Source organism: Ailuropoda melanoleuca, chromosome 5 (assembly GCF_002007445.2).
Source record: "Ailuropoda melanoleuca isolate Jingjing chromosome 5, ASM200744v2, whole genome shotgun sequence".
In the NCBI taxonomy this organism is placed as follows: domain Eukaryota; kingdom Metazoa; phylum Chordata; class Mammalia; order Carnivora; family Ursidae; genus Ailuropoda; species Ailuropoda melanoleuca.
Genome location: NC_048222.1, coordinates 12,877,230 through 12,896,638, shown reverse-complemented (window position 1 = coordinate 12,896,638; position 19,409 = coordinate 12,877,230). Strand labels below are relative to the sequence as shown.

The following is a 19,409-nucleotide window of genomic DNA, read 5'->3' as shown; positions in this document are numbered from 1 at the left end:
AGTTCTAGAGATGGATGGTTGGTGAGGATTGCAGAACAGTGTGACTAAATACTACAGAACTGCACATGTAAAAATGGCACATTTTATGTTATGTATATTTTACCACAACATCCAAAATTACACAGACTTACAATAAGGTACACTGTGGAAGGAAAAACAGATATCCATCTTCTAAATAAGCTTTTAACATTTTTGAACATATAGCCAGCATAACAGAAGAGCAAACACAGAGCAAAAGATGCCGTGTGGTTATAACACTCAACACAAGTGTTTTTTTTATAATCTGTTACTTCAACGTGCTATATTACAAAACTGTATGTAACTACTGAAACAAGGTGAAACAAATTAAAACTATTAAAAAATGAAAATAATTCTGATTATACATAACACACACACATACATAACAGAGCAGCATTTTATTAAACTCACTTTAATGTGAAAAGGAGATTAGGATTTCTTTCAAGTAAACTTGGGTATAACTGTTGTGTTGTTTCAATGGCTTCTCCCATTCTTCCTGCTAACACCAATTTCTGAATTCCTATTGAGAAAAGAAAGCAAGAGATTAATTTTTCAAGAGTAGAAACATAAACTGGACCGTCAAAAAAAAAAAAGAAGTTAGTTAAAAAAATCTTGAAATAAATTATTGTGATTAACTTCCATTTCTTTTTCTAAAATCTTGGTTTCTATTAGGCAATCAAGGGGAAGTTTCAGATATTAAAAAATTAGAAAAGTATTTCATAAATTATTTTTAAAAATCACAAACTAATATACAAGTAATATAGGAAAAATACCTGTTAAGCAATGCTGAAGTATTAAACACTAAGATTAAAAAGATGGATGTGTTTATAGCCTACAATGTGGTGCCAGATTCACAGAATACTTTTCCCAATCTCATCAAGTTACACACACTAAAAATACATACAGCTTTTAATATGTCACTTATACCTCAATAAAGTGTTTTTTTTTTTTAAAAGACCAGAGCAAACATTAGAGATAATATTCAAATTGTCTTAGCAAACATGATACCTTCTGCCCCCAGTACTACGAGTATGCTGGCCTTTGAGTAAGATCTGGATTCAAGAGACATTCACTGAGCGTTCCCCATGTGGTCAGGTATTTGTTAAATTAGACGATGAGTATACAAAAAGAGTAAGCGATCATCTCCTATTTGCCAGAGCTCGTAACATAGTGAGAAAGACAAGCATACGATTAGCGACAACACAAGGTAATAGGTGTTATCACAGCAAGTTAGACCTATAAAAAAATTGTTTCAGGCCTCACAATTTCACCCATCACGTTGTGTTTTGATGCCTATCCTCTCACCATGTCATACCCTCCCTGACGGACTAATGCCCACATTGAGAATGTGAACTGTGGAAGGGTCACATGCTGACTCGCCCTTGCTAGATCAGGCCCCAGCTCTGGCCATAAGCCCTAGGACCAAAGCAATAAAAACTTAAGATCAATACTATCTTAAGTTTAGATAGCAATTTAAATAATGTGAAGATTTACATTTCTTTTACATATTAGCTCTGCTAATATCGAATCATGGGACTTTTTTTTACCAACTAAAAAAAAAATTTTGTTAAATGTCAACTTCCTAAAATCTAAAGCAAACATTTTTTAAGAAAAAACTGGTAAACATTTCTTATACAACGTTCTCCAAAATTATATCTTTCTATATCCAGAATGCTAACACACTCTTATGTGAGTTTTTTTGTAAGGTGGTCTTCAAAAATGTCAATGAGAGTAAATTTCAGAGGCATCAATTTTAATTTAATATATCTGAAAATTTTTCAATTTAAAAAATAAAATCTCTAAAAATCAATATAACCAAACCGATAATCTGAAAACAAGTATTATCCATGCACCACAGGGTCCTTACTTTGTCTATTCTTAATGGAAGCTAATTCTTCTAGAACGGTCTGGTCTGTAGATCTGGCAAAGGCCTCTGCTGTGGCACAGTACCCATGGTGGACTAAATAAGATGAAACCATTCTTAAAATAAAAAGAAGAAACACACAGCTTTTAGTCAAGAGAATACAGGCTTCATACTACAATTTATATAAAACAAGATCTACTCTGTTGTTATGAAACCAACCTATTCCCTTCGAAATACGGGTTTAAGAACCTCAACTTTAAAGTTTAAAAAAAAAAAACCATTTTGTTCTAGTCATGTAGTATTTCCAAAAAGAGCAGTGCACACGCCATGTTAAAAGACTCTCCCGAAGAGAACCTGTCCCTAGAGAAGAGACTGACAGACTCTCGATCCTTGGCTCCCCATTATCCCCGGCTCCTTTCCTGGGACCTCCCATCCTTATATTCAATCTCACTAACCATGATTTCTGTTGCATCTTTATTGTATGACCTATCCCAGTGAAGTGCTGGCATTTTATGAAATACAACAATTTTTAAATAACAGATTAACTCTTTGTGTTATGGAGTTAAACTCCTTTCTTTACTCATCAGTTACAGGAGATGGTATCTACAAGATGTGAACACAAGAAATACTAGGGTGAACTGAAGAGAGGATCTTTCAGAACAAAGTCTATGAGGGTGATACTACTAACCAATGAGAAACTAACCCTTCTAATCTAAAGCAATTAGTATCACTCTACCTAAAAGATTAACTACTCAAATATAATTTACAGGGAAGTGCCACACTTCCAAAGAACAGGTCTTCTTAAAAAGTCATCAAGCGGTCAAAACACATTGACATCTAACCACAAAAGGTTAGAAAAACTATTGACTCAACAATATTAACCCAAATATCCAATATATCCAAATATTCAACTCCTAAACCTGCCTCCATCTGGCATGACTGAGGCCCTATCCGAAAGTGGTAGGAAGCAGTGATTCAGGAAAGAGGGATTGGGTGGCAGAGGGGAAAATCTCCAAGAAACAAATTTCTCATTTTATTTCATCTAACTGGTCAAATTGATTTAAAAGGGCAGGGAAGAACTTTTTAAAATGGACTTCCTAGGAGGTCATGGCGAGTGTCAATTTTATAAAGAATGGGGTGGGGGCAGGGACCCTCACTGGACTCTGGTTACAGAATTAAGATAAATGATGTTTTTTCTACTACTCTCCTGCTATGATGCTCAGCGGCAATCATTTTTAAAGGACAAAAGGGATGTGACTCCAGGAGAGCAACTCATGCTAGCTCTAACTCATGCTAACTATGAGATCGTCAGGCAGGCTTCGCTCTTCTGTCAACTGGGCAGAGGTTCTGTAATACCAGATGATAATAGCTCCAGGGAAGAAGCCTGTTTTCAGAATCATCATCATGTCTTCCAATCATTATCTCCTCCAAAAAACACACACAAAAATTTTTATTATATCTTTAAATGTACAATCGTTCAAAGCAATTACATAGACATTTAAGACAAATTGTCAGATTGGTGGTATGTGCAAGTCTCTGCTATTTTCTTGGGTGAGATGACAGGAGTGAAAATGACTATTTAAATTTACTGGTACTTATTTAATTTTTAAGTCTGTACTATTTCAAGCTTTAAGAGCTACCATTTAGTACTACTGACGCCCAGGAGTCATCTCCAGCCTTTTAGCAAAGGTACAGTCTAAAAAGTTGACTGTCATAGGACTTATATTTTCCTGCCGACTTCCACTCCAATGAAATTCTACTTTTTCATAAAGAATGAGTTGAGATAAAGGTTGTTCATTTTATAGTAAACCTTTACTGACACCCACTGTCTGCTCTGCTACCTACCCATTCTGTACCATCGTTATTATGGAATCCTAAGTATTTATCCTGCTTTTAGGAATCCTCACTCCATACCCCTAACTCTTCGGTCTTATTCTTTTTGCGGCCTCTTAAATGTCTAATAATAACATGGAAAACTAAATGACGTTAAAAACAATTAGTAAGATTTTTAAAAAACTCCTTCATAATTGGAGGCTTTTGCTCAGATTTTCCTATTTAGAATAGGGGCAACCATAACTTCTCTGAATCTACATAAAAAATAATAAATAGATTTAGCAAAAGTGGGATCCTAATAAGCAAAAATAGCTGATATTATTCTTACAGAGTAACCCATTCACTGGAAAAAATGAGTCAAATCTTGAAATACAAAATGTACATACCTAGTCTATATTCCAGTATATTAATTACACCAGTATTTCGGTGCTTATTCTTACTGAGTAATATTTCTTTATCCCCATATATATTTGAACTACTGCTGAACTGCCAAGTTCATGTCCAAAATCCATAGCTCCTGAATTACACAATCTAAAATATCTTACTGAATTTGTTTTTTGCACTGGTGCTATTTTAAGAGAATCAAGTAACCTATCTATGGAAAGCATTAAATCCTATACTAAGGATAGCAAATGAATTAACTTAAGCGATCTAGTGTCACTTTATTTCCTCCACCAAATTCACATGTCAGACTAAAATACAATTTTGTATGTGTGCCACCAAATAAAAAATGATTTTTAATTGTTTGAGTGAATTGCTTCTTGTAGAGGTTAATATAGTCAACACATGAAAATTATTAGGATATATAAAAATTATTTTTAATTAAGAAGAGTAAATTACTTTTTACAGAGATTTAAATATAATCAAAGATACACTAAGATTGTTAGGATATCAATTAGATTAAAATGCTTCAGTAACTATTCCATGCTACAAGAATGTTTTATAAAAAATATATTTTGGAATAATAACGTCCATTCAAATTTCTTCACTTACTTTTGTATCATGGTTTGCCATTCGCCTTCCCGATCTCCAATAGGAAACCGGTCTATCTGTGCCTGTGTTTTGGTTCTCCACTCTCGCATATAGTCTTCTATGTCAAACACGAAAGGATGCTGCCCGAAATTGGCATCGACGACTTCTCCTGGTGTTTGGAGCCCCACGGTAGGATATAAATTTGGCTGTAAGACAACACATTTCACTAGCATCTATCTATTCCTTTTATATTAAAGATTTATTCATTCTTTCAAAAGCTATCTTTAAAATAACGAAATACAATTTTACTTCTTGAATAATTTAAAATCGCAATCAAAACCAGCAGAGAAAGAAAAATAATCTAAATACAATTAAAAGCAAATAATCTAAATACAAATAATCTAAAATAGATCATATGCTGGATGTAAAATACCACTTTCTATAATCTAATCACCAAGAAAAAGATAAACCGTAAGCCACCTATTTTATTTATTCAGAGGCTGTGTGGTGTTAGACTTCTAATAAACAGAAACACAAATCTTGCTCTTCAGAATAGGTCATGTAATAGTTATGAAGATTTCAACATGTAACTCAGACTTATCTTTCTATATATGATATGTATGATGCGTGTCTAGAAGCTGCACGCGAGGACGAGTTAGTTACCACAGAAGTACAACCCTAACTGGGCACGCCCTACTTTCAGTTTCCTAATTTTATTTCTCTGTACATCTGCATGCCACTAGAAAGAGACAGTGCTAAGAATGTCATTATAAGCAAAACAGTGCCATTAAGAGTGGGGGTTCTCTTTATAAAAACAAATGACTCAAAATGCACATATTTCTGGAGTGGAAAAGGATTTAAATATTCAAATTCACAGAGAAATGCATCTAGATACACTCCAAGATTTCGAGGCTAAACAATCAAGTTTAACAGCTTCAAGTACACAAAAAACACACAAGTTCTTTTGGCTCTTGTTGTATCTACAGGGGGGACCAGTTACTGAATGTCTACTAAATAGCAGGGTTTAAGCATAATAATAATAATCCCGTGAAATAATTAGTTTGCATTACAAAGATAAAGAAATTGAGGATCGGGGGTAATTAACTTGCTCAGGGTCTACATTATGACAGAGGAGGGACCGGAACACAGATTTATCTGACACCAGATCTAAGTTTAGTTTTTCTTCCTATTACTTCCAAATCCCACTTCATCACCATTCTCCGTACTTATGCCTTATTTCTTTGCCTTAACGGTTATCACAAGTATTTTCAGTACAAAATCAGGTGAAGTTTGAGAGGGGATAATTTGGATGTAAATATAAGATGCTTATTAGATTTCACAGCAAAAAGCTAAGAGGATGTATTTAGCAACAACTGATCAACCAAGCAACAAAATCAGAAATGAAAGGAATACTGTGTCAAAATACTGAGAAATAGAAGTGCACTGGATTTGGGAAATAAATGGTAATGCAATGTACGCAAATGTACTGATTCTTAATCAACAAAACTAGCAAGTTCTTACAATTTCAAGCTGGAAAGTGAGATGCTTGTTACAACCCTCTCATTTCACCACTGAGAAAACAGACCTAAAGAGTGAGAGGGATTTATCCAAAAGCACAAAACTTCTTAATGATACACATAAAGCAATTAATGCAAGCCTCTCCATTTCTAGCACAGTATTCTTTCCATTAAACTCCATTACAAAATTATGAAATACTTTAAAACAAAAGTATATAAAGCCAAAGACTCTTAATAAAGATAACACCACAGTGCAAGGAAATCTTGTTTGTTAGGCAGAATTTATAATTCTGATATTCAGCATTGCCCAGAGATGCTTTAAAATGTTTTGTTTGCTAATCTAAATTTTTCTGACAAATTCAAGAAAATAATCATATCAACACTATAGAAGAAAACTGACATTCAGGATTACTGATAAAATTGTGCCATCAAAAAGTGTAAAATGTTCCTGTGACAAAACATGCCATAAATGTCAAGACAAATGGACTTCATAGCAAAAAAAAATGTGCTGCACATGTAAGAAAGGATCAACATTCTCAATGTAAACAATATTTTCACAATACAGGACAAAGATTAACAGACAAACTCAATTTTTTTTAAGTGGTGACAGGTATACAGGCAATTTGCAGAAGGAATATAAAATGACAATAAAAATATGAAGAGACACTTAACCTCAATTTCCTAAAATACAAATCAAAACAAGACGAGTTTTTTTCACATTAGATTAAGATTTAAAAGACTGAAAACACCCAATGTTGGCTGAAGGTTGAGACAATAAGCCCTCTCATTAACTATACACAGAAATATAAAATGATACAATCTTTTAAGAAAGAAATGTGGCAAAGTCTATTAAAACTGACAAAGCAATTTCACTTGTAAGAATGAAATCCGAGAAACAAACATGTGCAAAGATATATATGCCCAGCATTATTTTAATGGCAAAATATTAAAAAGAAATGTCCATTCACAGGTGGTATTACATACCACATTCACTGAAACTCAGACTCTAATAACTGTAAGATATATCGTCATTTTATGTCAAAGAAAAAACAATGCCCATTAAATCTGACAGGCCATAGATTCTAACTAAGATGCACCCTTAACTGCATACTTTTCATGTCAAAGTATGAAAAATGTACATCTTAGAAGTTGTGGCAGTACATCATACAGTAAGATATTATAAAAAATAAGAGTAAAACATCTGTATACTGACACAGAAAGATGTCATATATATTACTAAATGAAGAAAGCAAGCTAGAGACTACATAAACTAAGACCCTACCTTTTCTGTAAGCATTTAAATAATGGACAGACTGGCTAACGTAAGTTTAGAAACAGACCTGGAAGGATATACACTCAGGTCAACACGGTCATCTAAACAGGTTGGGATTATGAGAAACTTCTCTTTTGTACATTTCTGTATTTATAAACATTTATTATTTGAATACTTAACGCTATATATTACTTCTGTAATAAGAATGTGATAAAAAACTAAAAGTTGTAAAGCTAGCTGGGGTCAATGAAAAGTAACTATTTTTTATACTACTTACTCAACTTTAAACCTGAAGAATTGGAGAGAAGGGAATTAGCCCTTAACTGGCTAAACTATACACATTTAAAAATATATATATAACAGATTTTTTTAACTTGCTAGACTGTAGATTTCTAAAAATAGAACGATGCAATGTTTTTACTGTAACCACAGAGCTGTGCAACCATCACTGCCATTTAATTTTACAACATTCTCATCATTCCAAAAAGTAACCTTGCACCTATTAGCAGTCCCTTCCCACCCCTCCCCATCCCGTAACCCTCAAGAACCACTTTCTGACCCTACAGATCTGCCTATTCCGGACATTTCATGCAAAGGGAATTATATAATATGTGGTCTTTCTACTTTTAGCATAATGCTTTCAAGGTTCTTCCATGATGTAGCATGGATCTAGGCTGTGGATTTATGTAAAACAATGTTTTCTAGGAAACTTTCTAAATTTAAAAGAAAATCACCCCTTCTTCTAGAGCATCAGAAAAAATAAAAATAACTTCCATCTCTACGAAGAGAATAAAAAAAAAGATCTCCTAATTTCTATTAACCTATGAAAAATACAGATCCAAAAAATAGTCAAAAGCTAAATATACACAAAATCATATTCTCAATAGCATAATTTTGTTCTATTTTAAAGATGTTTTCTAATGAAAATAGCGAATAATGTATCTATAAAACATAGATTTCAAATCAGCTGAAAGAACTAGAAAGCAGCATCATTTTAAATGAGAGCAGCTTCTGTAAAACGAATTGACCCAATCCCAAAGTGAATTAGTTTAGAGATGGACACTTCTCAAACTGGCGAGGTGAGCCGAGGAAGAAAGATCATTCTGAAAGAGACAAGGTTTTCAAAACCGTGTAAACACCCCAGGCAGTTTCCATGAATAAGTGCACCATGGTCTAGACAAACTTTTGTTCTGTAAATATACTCTCTACCAGAATTTAATGCTACAACTGGCTAGTGAGAGATCACAGGTACAGAACAAACAAATGCTTCCTTGGTGGGGCCCTTAAGGGAAAGACTAACTTTTTTTTCCCTTTTTAAGTAGCAGAATGTTGTGCTACATGCAGGAGTCCCAGAAGATCGCAGAGTCACAAAAATAAAAAGCTCTCAGAACCAGTGTATTAAAAAAACACAAAACCTTGTAACAACCACCATAACTGCCACTTTACCCACTGTTGTTACAAAGCTAAATATCACCACTGATTAATTATATAGACAAGGCAAAAAACATAACTAGTGATTCTAAAATGGGACAAAAATAATCAGAAGACTACACAAAAATAGTCAACATGTCTACAACCAGCTTAGCCTTTTCCAAATCATCACCACTTGTACAAGCGAGGAACAAAAGCTCATAAAACATCTGCTTGCTCTGACAAGTTGGTTTTACTTGTTTAGGGCCACAAAAGAGGTAAAAAAACAAAACAAAACAAAACAAAAAACCCCACAACACCCAACCAGTTGAGTCCTTCAGCCAACTGCAAATGCAACGCAGTGTTGCCCGCAGCCTCCGACAGTTCTGAGCCACACCACCCTGCACCCACCCATCGGCAGCAGCGCCGGGAGCCTCCCCTCCACGAAGCACGTGATCCCAGTCCCACGTGTCCACTTACGCCTGTGATGACTACCTTACTTGTCCTCCCTTTAGATTAACTTGTCTGCTTGCTACCGGAATCATTCTCATCAGTGAATAAACATCCCCGTAATCAAAAAAATCTTTCATTGCCTATACTTCCGCCAAGAGCTACCATATCCCACTTGCTTCCTCCCTATTTCAGTCGAAATCCTCCACAAAGTTGTCCCTACTTTGTGATTTCCCTCCTCGTTTTCACTCTTAAAACCTTTCCGATCAGGATTTCTCGATCACTCACTCTGCCGAAACTGTGTCAAAGTCACCAGCATCCTCTACTCTGCTAAATCTGCGGGTCCAATTCTCCGTCCTTAGCCTACGTGCCGTATCACAGGGACATCTCACAGAGTTGATTTCGCCTTTCTTCTAGAGATGCTTTCCTCCCCACTTGGCTTTGAGGACGCACCCAATTCTATCTAAGTCTTCCTCCTACCTCGGGGATTGCTCCTTCTCAATCTCCCTTTGGCAGTTGCTTCTCTTCTCCCAAACATGCATGCCCCTCTTCTCTGCCTACACACACTCCCTTGTCAATGTCATCTGGTCTCATGACTTTAAACACGGAAATGCCAAGGATTCCCAAATTTTTGTCTCCAGTCCAGATCACTCTCTTGAATTCTAGGCTTACACGGCCAACTGTACACTTGGGAATTCCATTTAACTTATCCAAGACTGATCTCCAGATCCCCCCCGACCCCCCCCCAAACCTGCTCTGCCTATATACGGCCTTCAGACTTCGGCCTTCTCTGTATCAGTAAGTGGCATCGCCATTCTTTCCATTCCTCAGGCCAAGAATCTCGAAGCCCTATCCTCTCATATTTTCACATCCAATCCTTCAGAAAATTTTCTTGGCTCTCAGTTGGGATTTTTTTTCAAATCATATTTCTTTTTATTTTTTTAATTTAACTCTTTAATCTACCTGAAACTTACTTTGGCATAAATATAAGACAAAATCCTAAGATTACACACTTTTTCAAAAAGATAAACACCGGGGGCGCCTGGGTGGCACGGCGGTTAAGCGTCTGCCTTCGGCTCAGGGCGTGATCCCCGCGTTATGGGATCGAGCCCCACATCAGGCTCTTCCACTATGAGCCTGCTTCTTCCTCTCCCACTCCCCCTGCTTGTGTTCCCTCTCTCGCTGGCTGTCTCTATCTGTCGCATAAATAAAAATAAAATCTTAAAAAAAAAAAAAAAGATAAACACCGGCTCCATTACTGCTTATTAAATAATGCTTCCTAGTGAGCACGTTGATTTTAGACTCCACATTTTCCTTGGCTTAGCAAAGTTGTTCTTTATTATAACTTTGATTTCTTCTGGGTTTTTTTTTTCTAGAATTTTCTTCAGGAATATTAATAATCTATAGATTGTATGATTATTCTCTGCCTCTGATTCTCCTTTGTCAAACATCTCTGAAACTGAAATGTGTCTTGTAAGCAGTGGTACCTTACATCTGTCTGCTCAGACAGCTGTCACTGCCCGCACAGGTGTGAATCTACTGAAAATAAGCTCTCTGAAAACTCTGGAACTTGACTGTTTTTTCCTGGTCAAACAGCTTGATAATTGCTACCTCTAAGACATTTTAGTCAACAAGTCATGTATGGACCAAATAAGAAAGAAATATCAGAATCCCGGTTGTTGTAGTGCCTTCTAGTAATATTAAAAATTGATAGCCTCAGAGCCTGCACAATGCAATCAGAAGCTTGGAAGAAAATGCCAGAGACATAATGGAGAGCTCTTAAGAAGTGTTCTGGATGGCACAGAAGATAGCAATAGCATCGCGTAGAAAACCACAGACATCAGCTCTAAAAAAGTGGTTTAAAAGACTGGACTCAAAACTTTAAGTTTGGGGAATACCTTAATCAAGCTCTATTCCTTATGTCATTATTTTCAGGTGTGCAACAAGTGATACTGATTAAAAATCTTTACTTAAATACCCCAAAATTCTAAGTGATAACAAAGCATCCTATCCTAGTTTGTTAGGTCTCCCCACCCCCCATTAGCGCTATACGTCATGCATGTTACAGTGCGCAGTTTGCCTCGGTAAACAAGGTATCTAGAATCAAAGCAGTTCTCTGATCTCTAATGATGTGCGTCACCATCACCTGCTGCCCAAATTTCTGCAAGAGCCTCCTCACGGGTCCGCCCGCTTCTGCCCTAAATCCTGCCCCAGTCTACTGTTCAAGCAGCAGTCGAAAGCGTCAGCGATCCTTTAAAACTGAAGCTACCCTGTGAGAACTGAGACTCTGCAGTGTCTTTGCACGTTACTCAAAGGAAATGCCTACGTACGTACAAGGGCCCTCCGGGTCTCCCTGAGCTCGCTAACCATCCCCCCCCACCCACCAGGATCTCGGACTCAGCTGGCACACTCTGTCTTCGTCCCCTCTCTGGGCCCCTTCCTTAGTCGGGCTCCTCTAACTGTTCCTCTGCCTGGGACACTCTTGCTCTCCCTACTCATCCCGTGGGCTCCCTAGCTTTGTCCCAAGTCTCTGCTCAAGTCCTCCCTTGCAAACCTTGGCCAAGGGGAGCAAACCGCACAGCCCATGCTCTGTCTTTGGTACTCCCACTTCCTTTTTCTCTTTTTTTAAAAAGTACCTGCCACCTTTTAAAATGTTATAATTTATTTGTTTTTAATGTACTGTTTACTCCTATTCCCCAGCTTGAACACTTCAAGAGGACAGAGACCTTCTCCCGTTCTGATGCCTCCCCAGCGCACAGCCTTCCACACAGCGGGCACTCAGTACGTGCTGTGTTGATAAATGACCTCAGCTGCTGTGCAGCTACTTGCCAAAAAGTTCAGCAATGCGGTGACAGTGACATTACAAGGTGTACTGAAGTCATCAATTCTGATTTATTTTTTTAAGCTACAACGAAGTTCCCTTGTGCCAGGGCACCCGGTGCCCTTTGGAGCCTAATTTCTGAAGGTACACAGTAACAGTGGCTAGAGAAAGGATCTCTAGTCTAGGCATCGCCTATAAACTTGATATAGGTATCAGGAAGATGGAATTCCAACCATGCTTAATACTAGTTTCTTTATACTTCTTTTAATTAAAAATACAAAACAGCTTTTAAAAGAAAGTATGTCTTACCGGTAGGTCGGTGAAAGCAATACCTAAAAAACAAACAAAACAAAACAAAACAAAAAAAGTGGCATTAGACACGGTTTTTCAAAGGCAGACGATAGTGACAAGCTGAATTTATAACTGAAAACAAGGGAAGGAATGGCAAAGGAAGGAAAGGAAAAAATTTTAAAGCTAAATACAAAATAATGAGACTAGTATTTTTCTCAGTAATGCCAACAGAGGTCTGAGTGAAAGCTCTATCTCCTTTCAAGATCCGCATCCTTGTTAGTCACACGCCAGTGTTATTTCTGGAGCACTGCGACTTTCTCCAGGACTCTGGTTTCAGATGTATCTTCTAAGCTATGTCAAGAACCATATAAGAAAACTGGTTGCAAAATAGTCACATCTGATTTTTGACCAACACCCAAGCTGCTTTACCCACACTTAATCACTTAATCTTCCTCACCTAGATTTCGCTTTTAAGTAATTTTGTGGGGGGGAGGGAAAGAAGAGATTTTTTTTGTTACCAAGAAAAAAAAGTGAACGATGCAAATACAGTACTTCTGTTTCTTAAAAAAAAAATTTTCTCACGAAAGTACATTGTTAAGTAACTTTGGACTATTCTGTGAAAAAACTCGATTCCTCATTCAAAGGATCAAGGTTTATACAGTTGAGAATTTCTCATCAATGTCCTCTGACAGTAATTTCAGCATAGTCACGTTCCAGATACAAGTCACAGGAGTAAGTCTACTGGCATCCCAAAGTGATGACTTAATATATTATCTCTCTTCGAATATTTAAATACATTACTTAGCTGAAAATAAACCAAATATTTCTGTAGGACCTCATTCATATGTTTAAAAAAGACTGAGCTCTAGAAAAACAGGAGATAGTCAGTTACTCTCAATTCTTCCAGTCTAAATACACATTAAAACAAAACAAAAAACCACACCAGCACCACACCTCTCCCATGTTGATTGCCATCTAAAATTTGAGGGCGTTTCCATTAAATTATCTTTTAAGGTCTCTTCCCACTTGAGATTTTATGGCTCTGTAATTGTGCTGTGCCATCAGAAAATACAACTGTCTGACTCTATCAATCAAAGTAATAAAATTAAAAGACAGAATGACTATGCCACTCTACTATATGGTTTTTAATAAATGTGTAAAAATAGTGGTTTGTAGTTAAGTCCTGTTTTTATGACTTTTAAAAAACTAGTAAATTCATGTTGGCTTGTCAAAAGGAAAGCAAAGCTGGAGGTCCCCCAAGCCCCCCATAAAACATCAATTACTTCTAGCTTCATTAATAAATAGAAAGCAAAGTGACTACAGCCAAATATGGAAATTTATTCTAAAATTTTCAGGAAACTAAAAAGGGTACAGAAAACAACAGAGAATATTTTAATCAAATATTACCAATCATATCTTAGTATCTTAATCATAATTTAGCAGCCTAAAAAATTTTCCCCAAAGAGATCTATTATAGAAAAGACTGTTGGGGCGCCTGGGTGGCACAGCGGTTAAGCGTCTGCCTTCGGCTCAGGGCGTGATCCCAGGGTTCTGGGATCGAGCCCCACATCAGTCCTCTGCTATGAGCCTGCTTCTTCCTCTCCCACTCCCCCTACTTGTGTTCCCTCTCTCGGCTGGCTGTCTCTATCTCTGTCGAATAAATAAATAAAATCTTTAAAAAAAAAAAAAAAGAAAAGAAAAGACTGTCTACTTTTACAGTTTTAGCCAAAATTCCTTTTTGTTAGTAATTAATGAAATCCTGTCTTTACCAAAAACTCTAATGAAAAACAACTCAATTCCACAGGTTTACATTTTTGAACACTGCCAAATCTAGCCACCACAACCTGTACACATTCAGACCACAAAAAGATGCCACTTTTGTTAAATTAGCAGATTTAAATTTTAACGGAAGACAATTTTTTTTATATTTCTAATTTTCTGATTTGTCAAGAGGCTTTTCAAAAAGTGATCTCCAATTGATGAACATTCAAGAAAGTAAAAAATTTCCAATTAAGTTAACCAAGATACTGAACTGCTTCTCTATTTTCTCAAATAAAAACCTTTCCATTTCTATTTCTATAATCAGTAGATATGTATTTTGCAACAGAAACTAAACATGTTTCATTCAGCATTTGGGTAGAAATGATCCACTTCAGGAAATACAAAACAACAGTATGTATATAATATTTTTATCTTCTAGATGCTAGAATTCAGACCAGAGGGAAGCATACTTCTGTGAAGACCCAGAGAGTAAGTAAATCTCTTCTGCTCTCCAGGCTCTACAGTCTCCATCACAAGCACCCAGTCCTGCCACTGGACAGGAAAGCGCTGCCCACATAACACAAATGAATTGGTGTGGTTTTGTTCCCATGAAACGACTTAAAGCACAGACAGGAGACCAATCTGGATCATGGTCTGTGGCCTGCTGACCTCTGTTCTAGAGGAGTAACTTGTTACTACTGCATCCCCAGCATCCAGCCCAGACTCGGGCAATGAGAATAAACAACATGAATGAGTACTCACTATGTGCCAGGCAATCACCTAAGAACTATGCATGGATCATTTCAGTCTAAAAAAGGGAGGTATTATAATAAATGGTCCTATTTTACAAATTGAGGAACAGAAATATTAACTTGCATACGGTCACATGGCCTAAGCCAGGAGACAAACCCAGGCAACTGAAGAACCATATTAATGGCTCTTAGAATTGCCTCTCTATGGGCTTAATAAACATTAAATATATAAATGAATACTGACAAACGCCTCAAAAATTTACTTAAAATTAGAATATGATTTTATCATTAAGTACCCTTTTCTTAAGAAGTATCTCAGATTTTAAAAATAGTTTTCTTATTCAAGAGAAAATCTCAACATAAATGTTTGTGAAAGTCTAATAAGAAACAAATAAAATCACATCACCTATGATCTTTCCACCTCCCAAAACAAAATTTCTTCTCTGGAATAAAGTTTTAGAAAACTGTAAGAAGACTAATTTTGGTTTTAAAAACATGCATTTTGCATTTTTGAATCAAAGATCATGCCTTAAAAAAGCAGATTTCTGCAGTTTAATTTAAGATCAAATATCTTAAGCAATCAAGGCAACTACGACCATCCTGGGTTAAATGCTTTGATAAGTCAGAGCCAGAACAGTAACAAGAAATCAACTAAAGAGGCTGAATCCTCTGGGAACTGGTTGGCCACAGCAATCAAATCACATATACACATATCTTGCCTGGTGTCCTGAATCAACACTCTCATAACAATGACAATAAAAGGGTCTACTGTGGACTTGGGACAAACTTTATGTCAGATAAGACAGGACTTCAAAATCAATATTAATAATTAGAAGGAAAAGATTTAAGCTGAATATAAAAGTGAAGATACTAATTTTACATCAGGAATATGCTGAGACACTAAAAAGGATATAGCTATTACCAATGTAGCCGGAAATTTAGAATTTTCTACTATGAAATGAAAGATACGACGGTTTTTGTGTTATATGAAAGAACATCTATTTTATGCCTAAGGACACTATTTGCTGTCTAATTTTTAAATACTATTTATGAGCACACTGAAATTTCTGCCTTCTGAGGTTAGTTTTTGCTTCCTTTTGCTTTACCTCATCAGAAGTAATTTGCTCTGAATCAAGACTTTTCAAATAATGTGAAACCATTTTATTTTTTAAGCATCAGTCTTACTATCCTTTATAGTTGCTCTATAAAAACAAAAACAAAAAACTTCTAAGAAAAGGGAGTATAACCACCACACAGAATCCTCAATTTGAAGAGCTGCAGGTGCATATGCAACTAAAAAGCCTAATTTTCTACTAGTCTTAGAATGGATAGGCTTCTTTGTGTTTTTATTACTTTATTTTTTTATTCGCCATCTGTCTTTTATCCTTAGAAATTTTGCTGTTATGGTTTTAATTCTGCTCCATTCTGCAGAACTTTAGTCATCACTGTTAGCAGGCCTGTCCTTTTAGGTCAAATGCCTTTTGTTTGGTTGACAGCATCAAGCCTTTCCTTCATTATTATCCCATACTACACTAAAAACTGACAGCCTTTTTTCTCTTAGTACCTGTTACCTAGAGAATTCAGTCAAACTATGAAGTGTTTAGTGTTTTACTCAAGGCAGAAAACACTTAGCATTTCTATTACTTGAATAAATATGTGAGCATGGGGATTATTTTCACAGTTATTCCCATACACGTGATACAACGTGGCTTTCACAGAACACAAATTTTCACCATTTCCTCAACTTCCACCTGGAAAGAACAAAGAATGTCCAGAGGCATGTATCTATAATCGAGGACTACATAATACACGTGACTACCATGCTGTAAGTACAATAATCACAATATTTGATTATTTTACATGCAATACATTATCTTAGTACCTAAACTATGTCCATTCTTGGTGTAGAAGCAGGTATTGTTGATAAGGTTAACACAACAGCCAATGACATCACCAGTCGTAAAAGTTGGTCCATAAGGTTGTCCCGTTCCAGAAGAACAAAATGAATGTCCATCATCCCCATGATAACCATATGAATGTTTATCCCAGCCTAAAGAGAAAGTTCCAGTATATTTACAATGAAAAGTAAGGTTCCTCTGTACTAGAGCTATTCACTAAGATTATGACAAGAAAAGCAAGTATGGTACAATAGATGATAGCACAAAGATAAAATCCCCAAATGTACATGTAAATTCCCAAAAATTACACCACATGATTTCTACGTTAAAATACTGTTCACAACACTAAGGAAAATAAATCTGCCACACAGAAGACTAAAACATGTATTAAACAAGACTCCTACCATTAAAAAAAAGATGGCAAGACACATTATCCATGCATATCTCCTTTGCTAACAGACCAAAGGAATTTTGCTCTGATTTGATTTAAACATACACACACACACACACACACACACAGTTTAATATAAAATAGAAGATTTTTCTATTTTCAAAAAGTTTCCCCCAAATTAATTTTTAACATTAGTAAATAGAATACCAGAAAGTATAACTCAAGAATCAGTTGCATCTGATTAATGGTTTTGGGAAACAGTTCTGCCATCTCAACTGACACCTTCCTTAGTTTACTTTTACTATTAGCCTACATTCCCAGAATATTACACAAATGAAAACAGGTTAAAAGCCAGGAATGTGCTGGGTAGCAAAGAGAATCAATCATATTAAAATACTTAAAGTAGTTGATATGACTATGTAATGTAAGTTAAAATACCAAAACAAAACAAAGCAAGCAAAAACACAAAACAAAAAAATGCATGGTAGATGTAAGTTTTGCTAAATAGCACAAAATTAAAATTTTTTAAAACCACTTAGCTTCCACTTTGAACTCATGACACAGGAGATTAAAAATACAGAAAATCAATGTATTTAACTATTTCAAATTATTACTTCAAATTTTTAGCCAGAAAAGATGTAGCCATAAGACAGTACTATAATTCAACGACAAGTACCTGGTAGTCTATTCATGTTCACACCTTGAGCAGAAAGACCAATTCCCATGTAACTGTTAAAAAAAGAAAGGGGGGGAGAGGAAGAAAAGCAGGTTATTATAACCATATATGTAAAAATTACCAAATACTCTGAAACATATCAGAACCCAACCCAAGTTGAAACTCACAGGACAGCTACAAAAAAGTTTTACAACTCATTAAACAGCAAAAAAGGCAATATTAAGCAACAATAAAACCCAGGTTCACAGTAAATTTCCATAGTACTAATTCATAAATACACCCAAAGTACTAGTAATAATTACTCCACTAACAACTACAAAAACCTTTCAACTTATCTACATGTAAATATTTAGGATTAAGACTTTTAATAAAGAGTATAGGGGGACTTGTGGAAGAAAAAAGAAACAATAATTAGGAAATGATTATATTTCTAGAAAGAGTAATAATCTAGACCATAAAAAAAGGGACATGGATACATATTTGGAAAAAATGTCAAATTCATATAAAAACATTGGAAATATTTAATAAAATTACATTTACAAGTATGTACTATATGGTATCCATGTACTGGTTTTCTCAGAGTTTGGCAAAATGACAAAATCAAATTAGACATGGGACTCTTAGTTTTTAATTTATCAAACTAAAAGAATAAAATTACCTCCAAAAAAAGAAATATAAAAGGAAAAAGTAATTATTAAGGCATGTGATTCATTTTTAAAAGCTTGTAAAATATTAATAAAACCTGATAAAGATAGCAGATGCAAAAAAAAAAAGGAAGAAAGAAAGAAAGAAAGAAAGAAAGAAAGAAAGAGGCAAGCCACCAACTAAATTAAAGAATAAAGTAAATCCAGTTTGTGAAAAGGCTAATTGACTGTGATTAAAATGGCACTTGATAAATTTCAACAACCATTTTTATTTTTGTTAAGATATTACTTATCTGAGAGAGAGACACACACAGAGTGTGAGCAGGGTGAGAGAAGCAGACCCCCCACTGAGCAGGGACCCTGATATGGGCCTTGATCCAGGGACTCCAGGATCAGGACCTGAGCTGAAGACAGCTACTTAACTGACTGAGCCACCCAGGCGCCCCTCAGCTACCATTTTTAATAAAAACTCAAGCAAAATAAAAGGAAACTAAAATATGACACATTTTTCCAAATCTAATACAGCAAGATATTCAACAGTAAACACTGAAGCCATTTCCACTTAAAACAGGATATGGAATTGTCTACAGCTGTTAAACATTATTTTGAAGGTTTCAAATAATTTAATAATATAATGAAAACAACCAGTATAATATTAAAAGATATAAAATAATCTTTATTTGTAGTTGCCATGATTATATACATAGAAAACTACAGAAACTACTAAAAGCTTTTAGAATTACAGTTGACCCTTGAACATTGGAGAGGCGGGAGGGGGCTGGGGTGCTGACTCCCATGTGGTCAAACATCCATGTATAACTTGATTCCCCCAAAACTT

General features: G+C 35.6%; 1 protein-coding gene across 2 annotated transcripts in view; it reads right to left on the bottom strand.

Annotated features, from left to right (window-relative positions):
* Positions 1–19,409, bottom strand: part of RANBP9 (RAN binding protein 9) — a 93,072-nt gene that overhangs the window by 25,260 nt on the left and 48,403 nt on the right. For both annotated transcript variants that reach the window (XM_011222903.3, XM_034660304.1), the window contains exons 3-8: positions 17,928–17,980; positions 16,845–17,012; positions 12,468–12,490; positions 4,709–4,893; positions 1,886–1,998; positions 430–538 (exon numbers count right to left, since the gene is read on the bottom strand). In XM_011222903.3, the coding sequence (XP_011221205.2) occupies positions 430–538; positions 1,886–1,998; positions 4,709–4,893; positions 12,468–12,490; positions 16,845–17,012; positions 17,928–17,976 (647 nt within the window). In that variant the 5' untranslated portion in view covers positions 17,977–17,980. The remainder of the gene's footprint in view (positions 1–429; positions 539–1,885; positions 1,999–4,708; positions 4,894–12,467; positions 12,491–16,844; positions 17,013–17,927; positions 17,981–19,409) is intronic.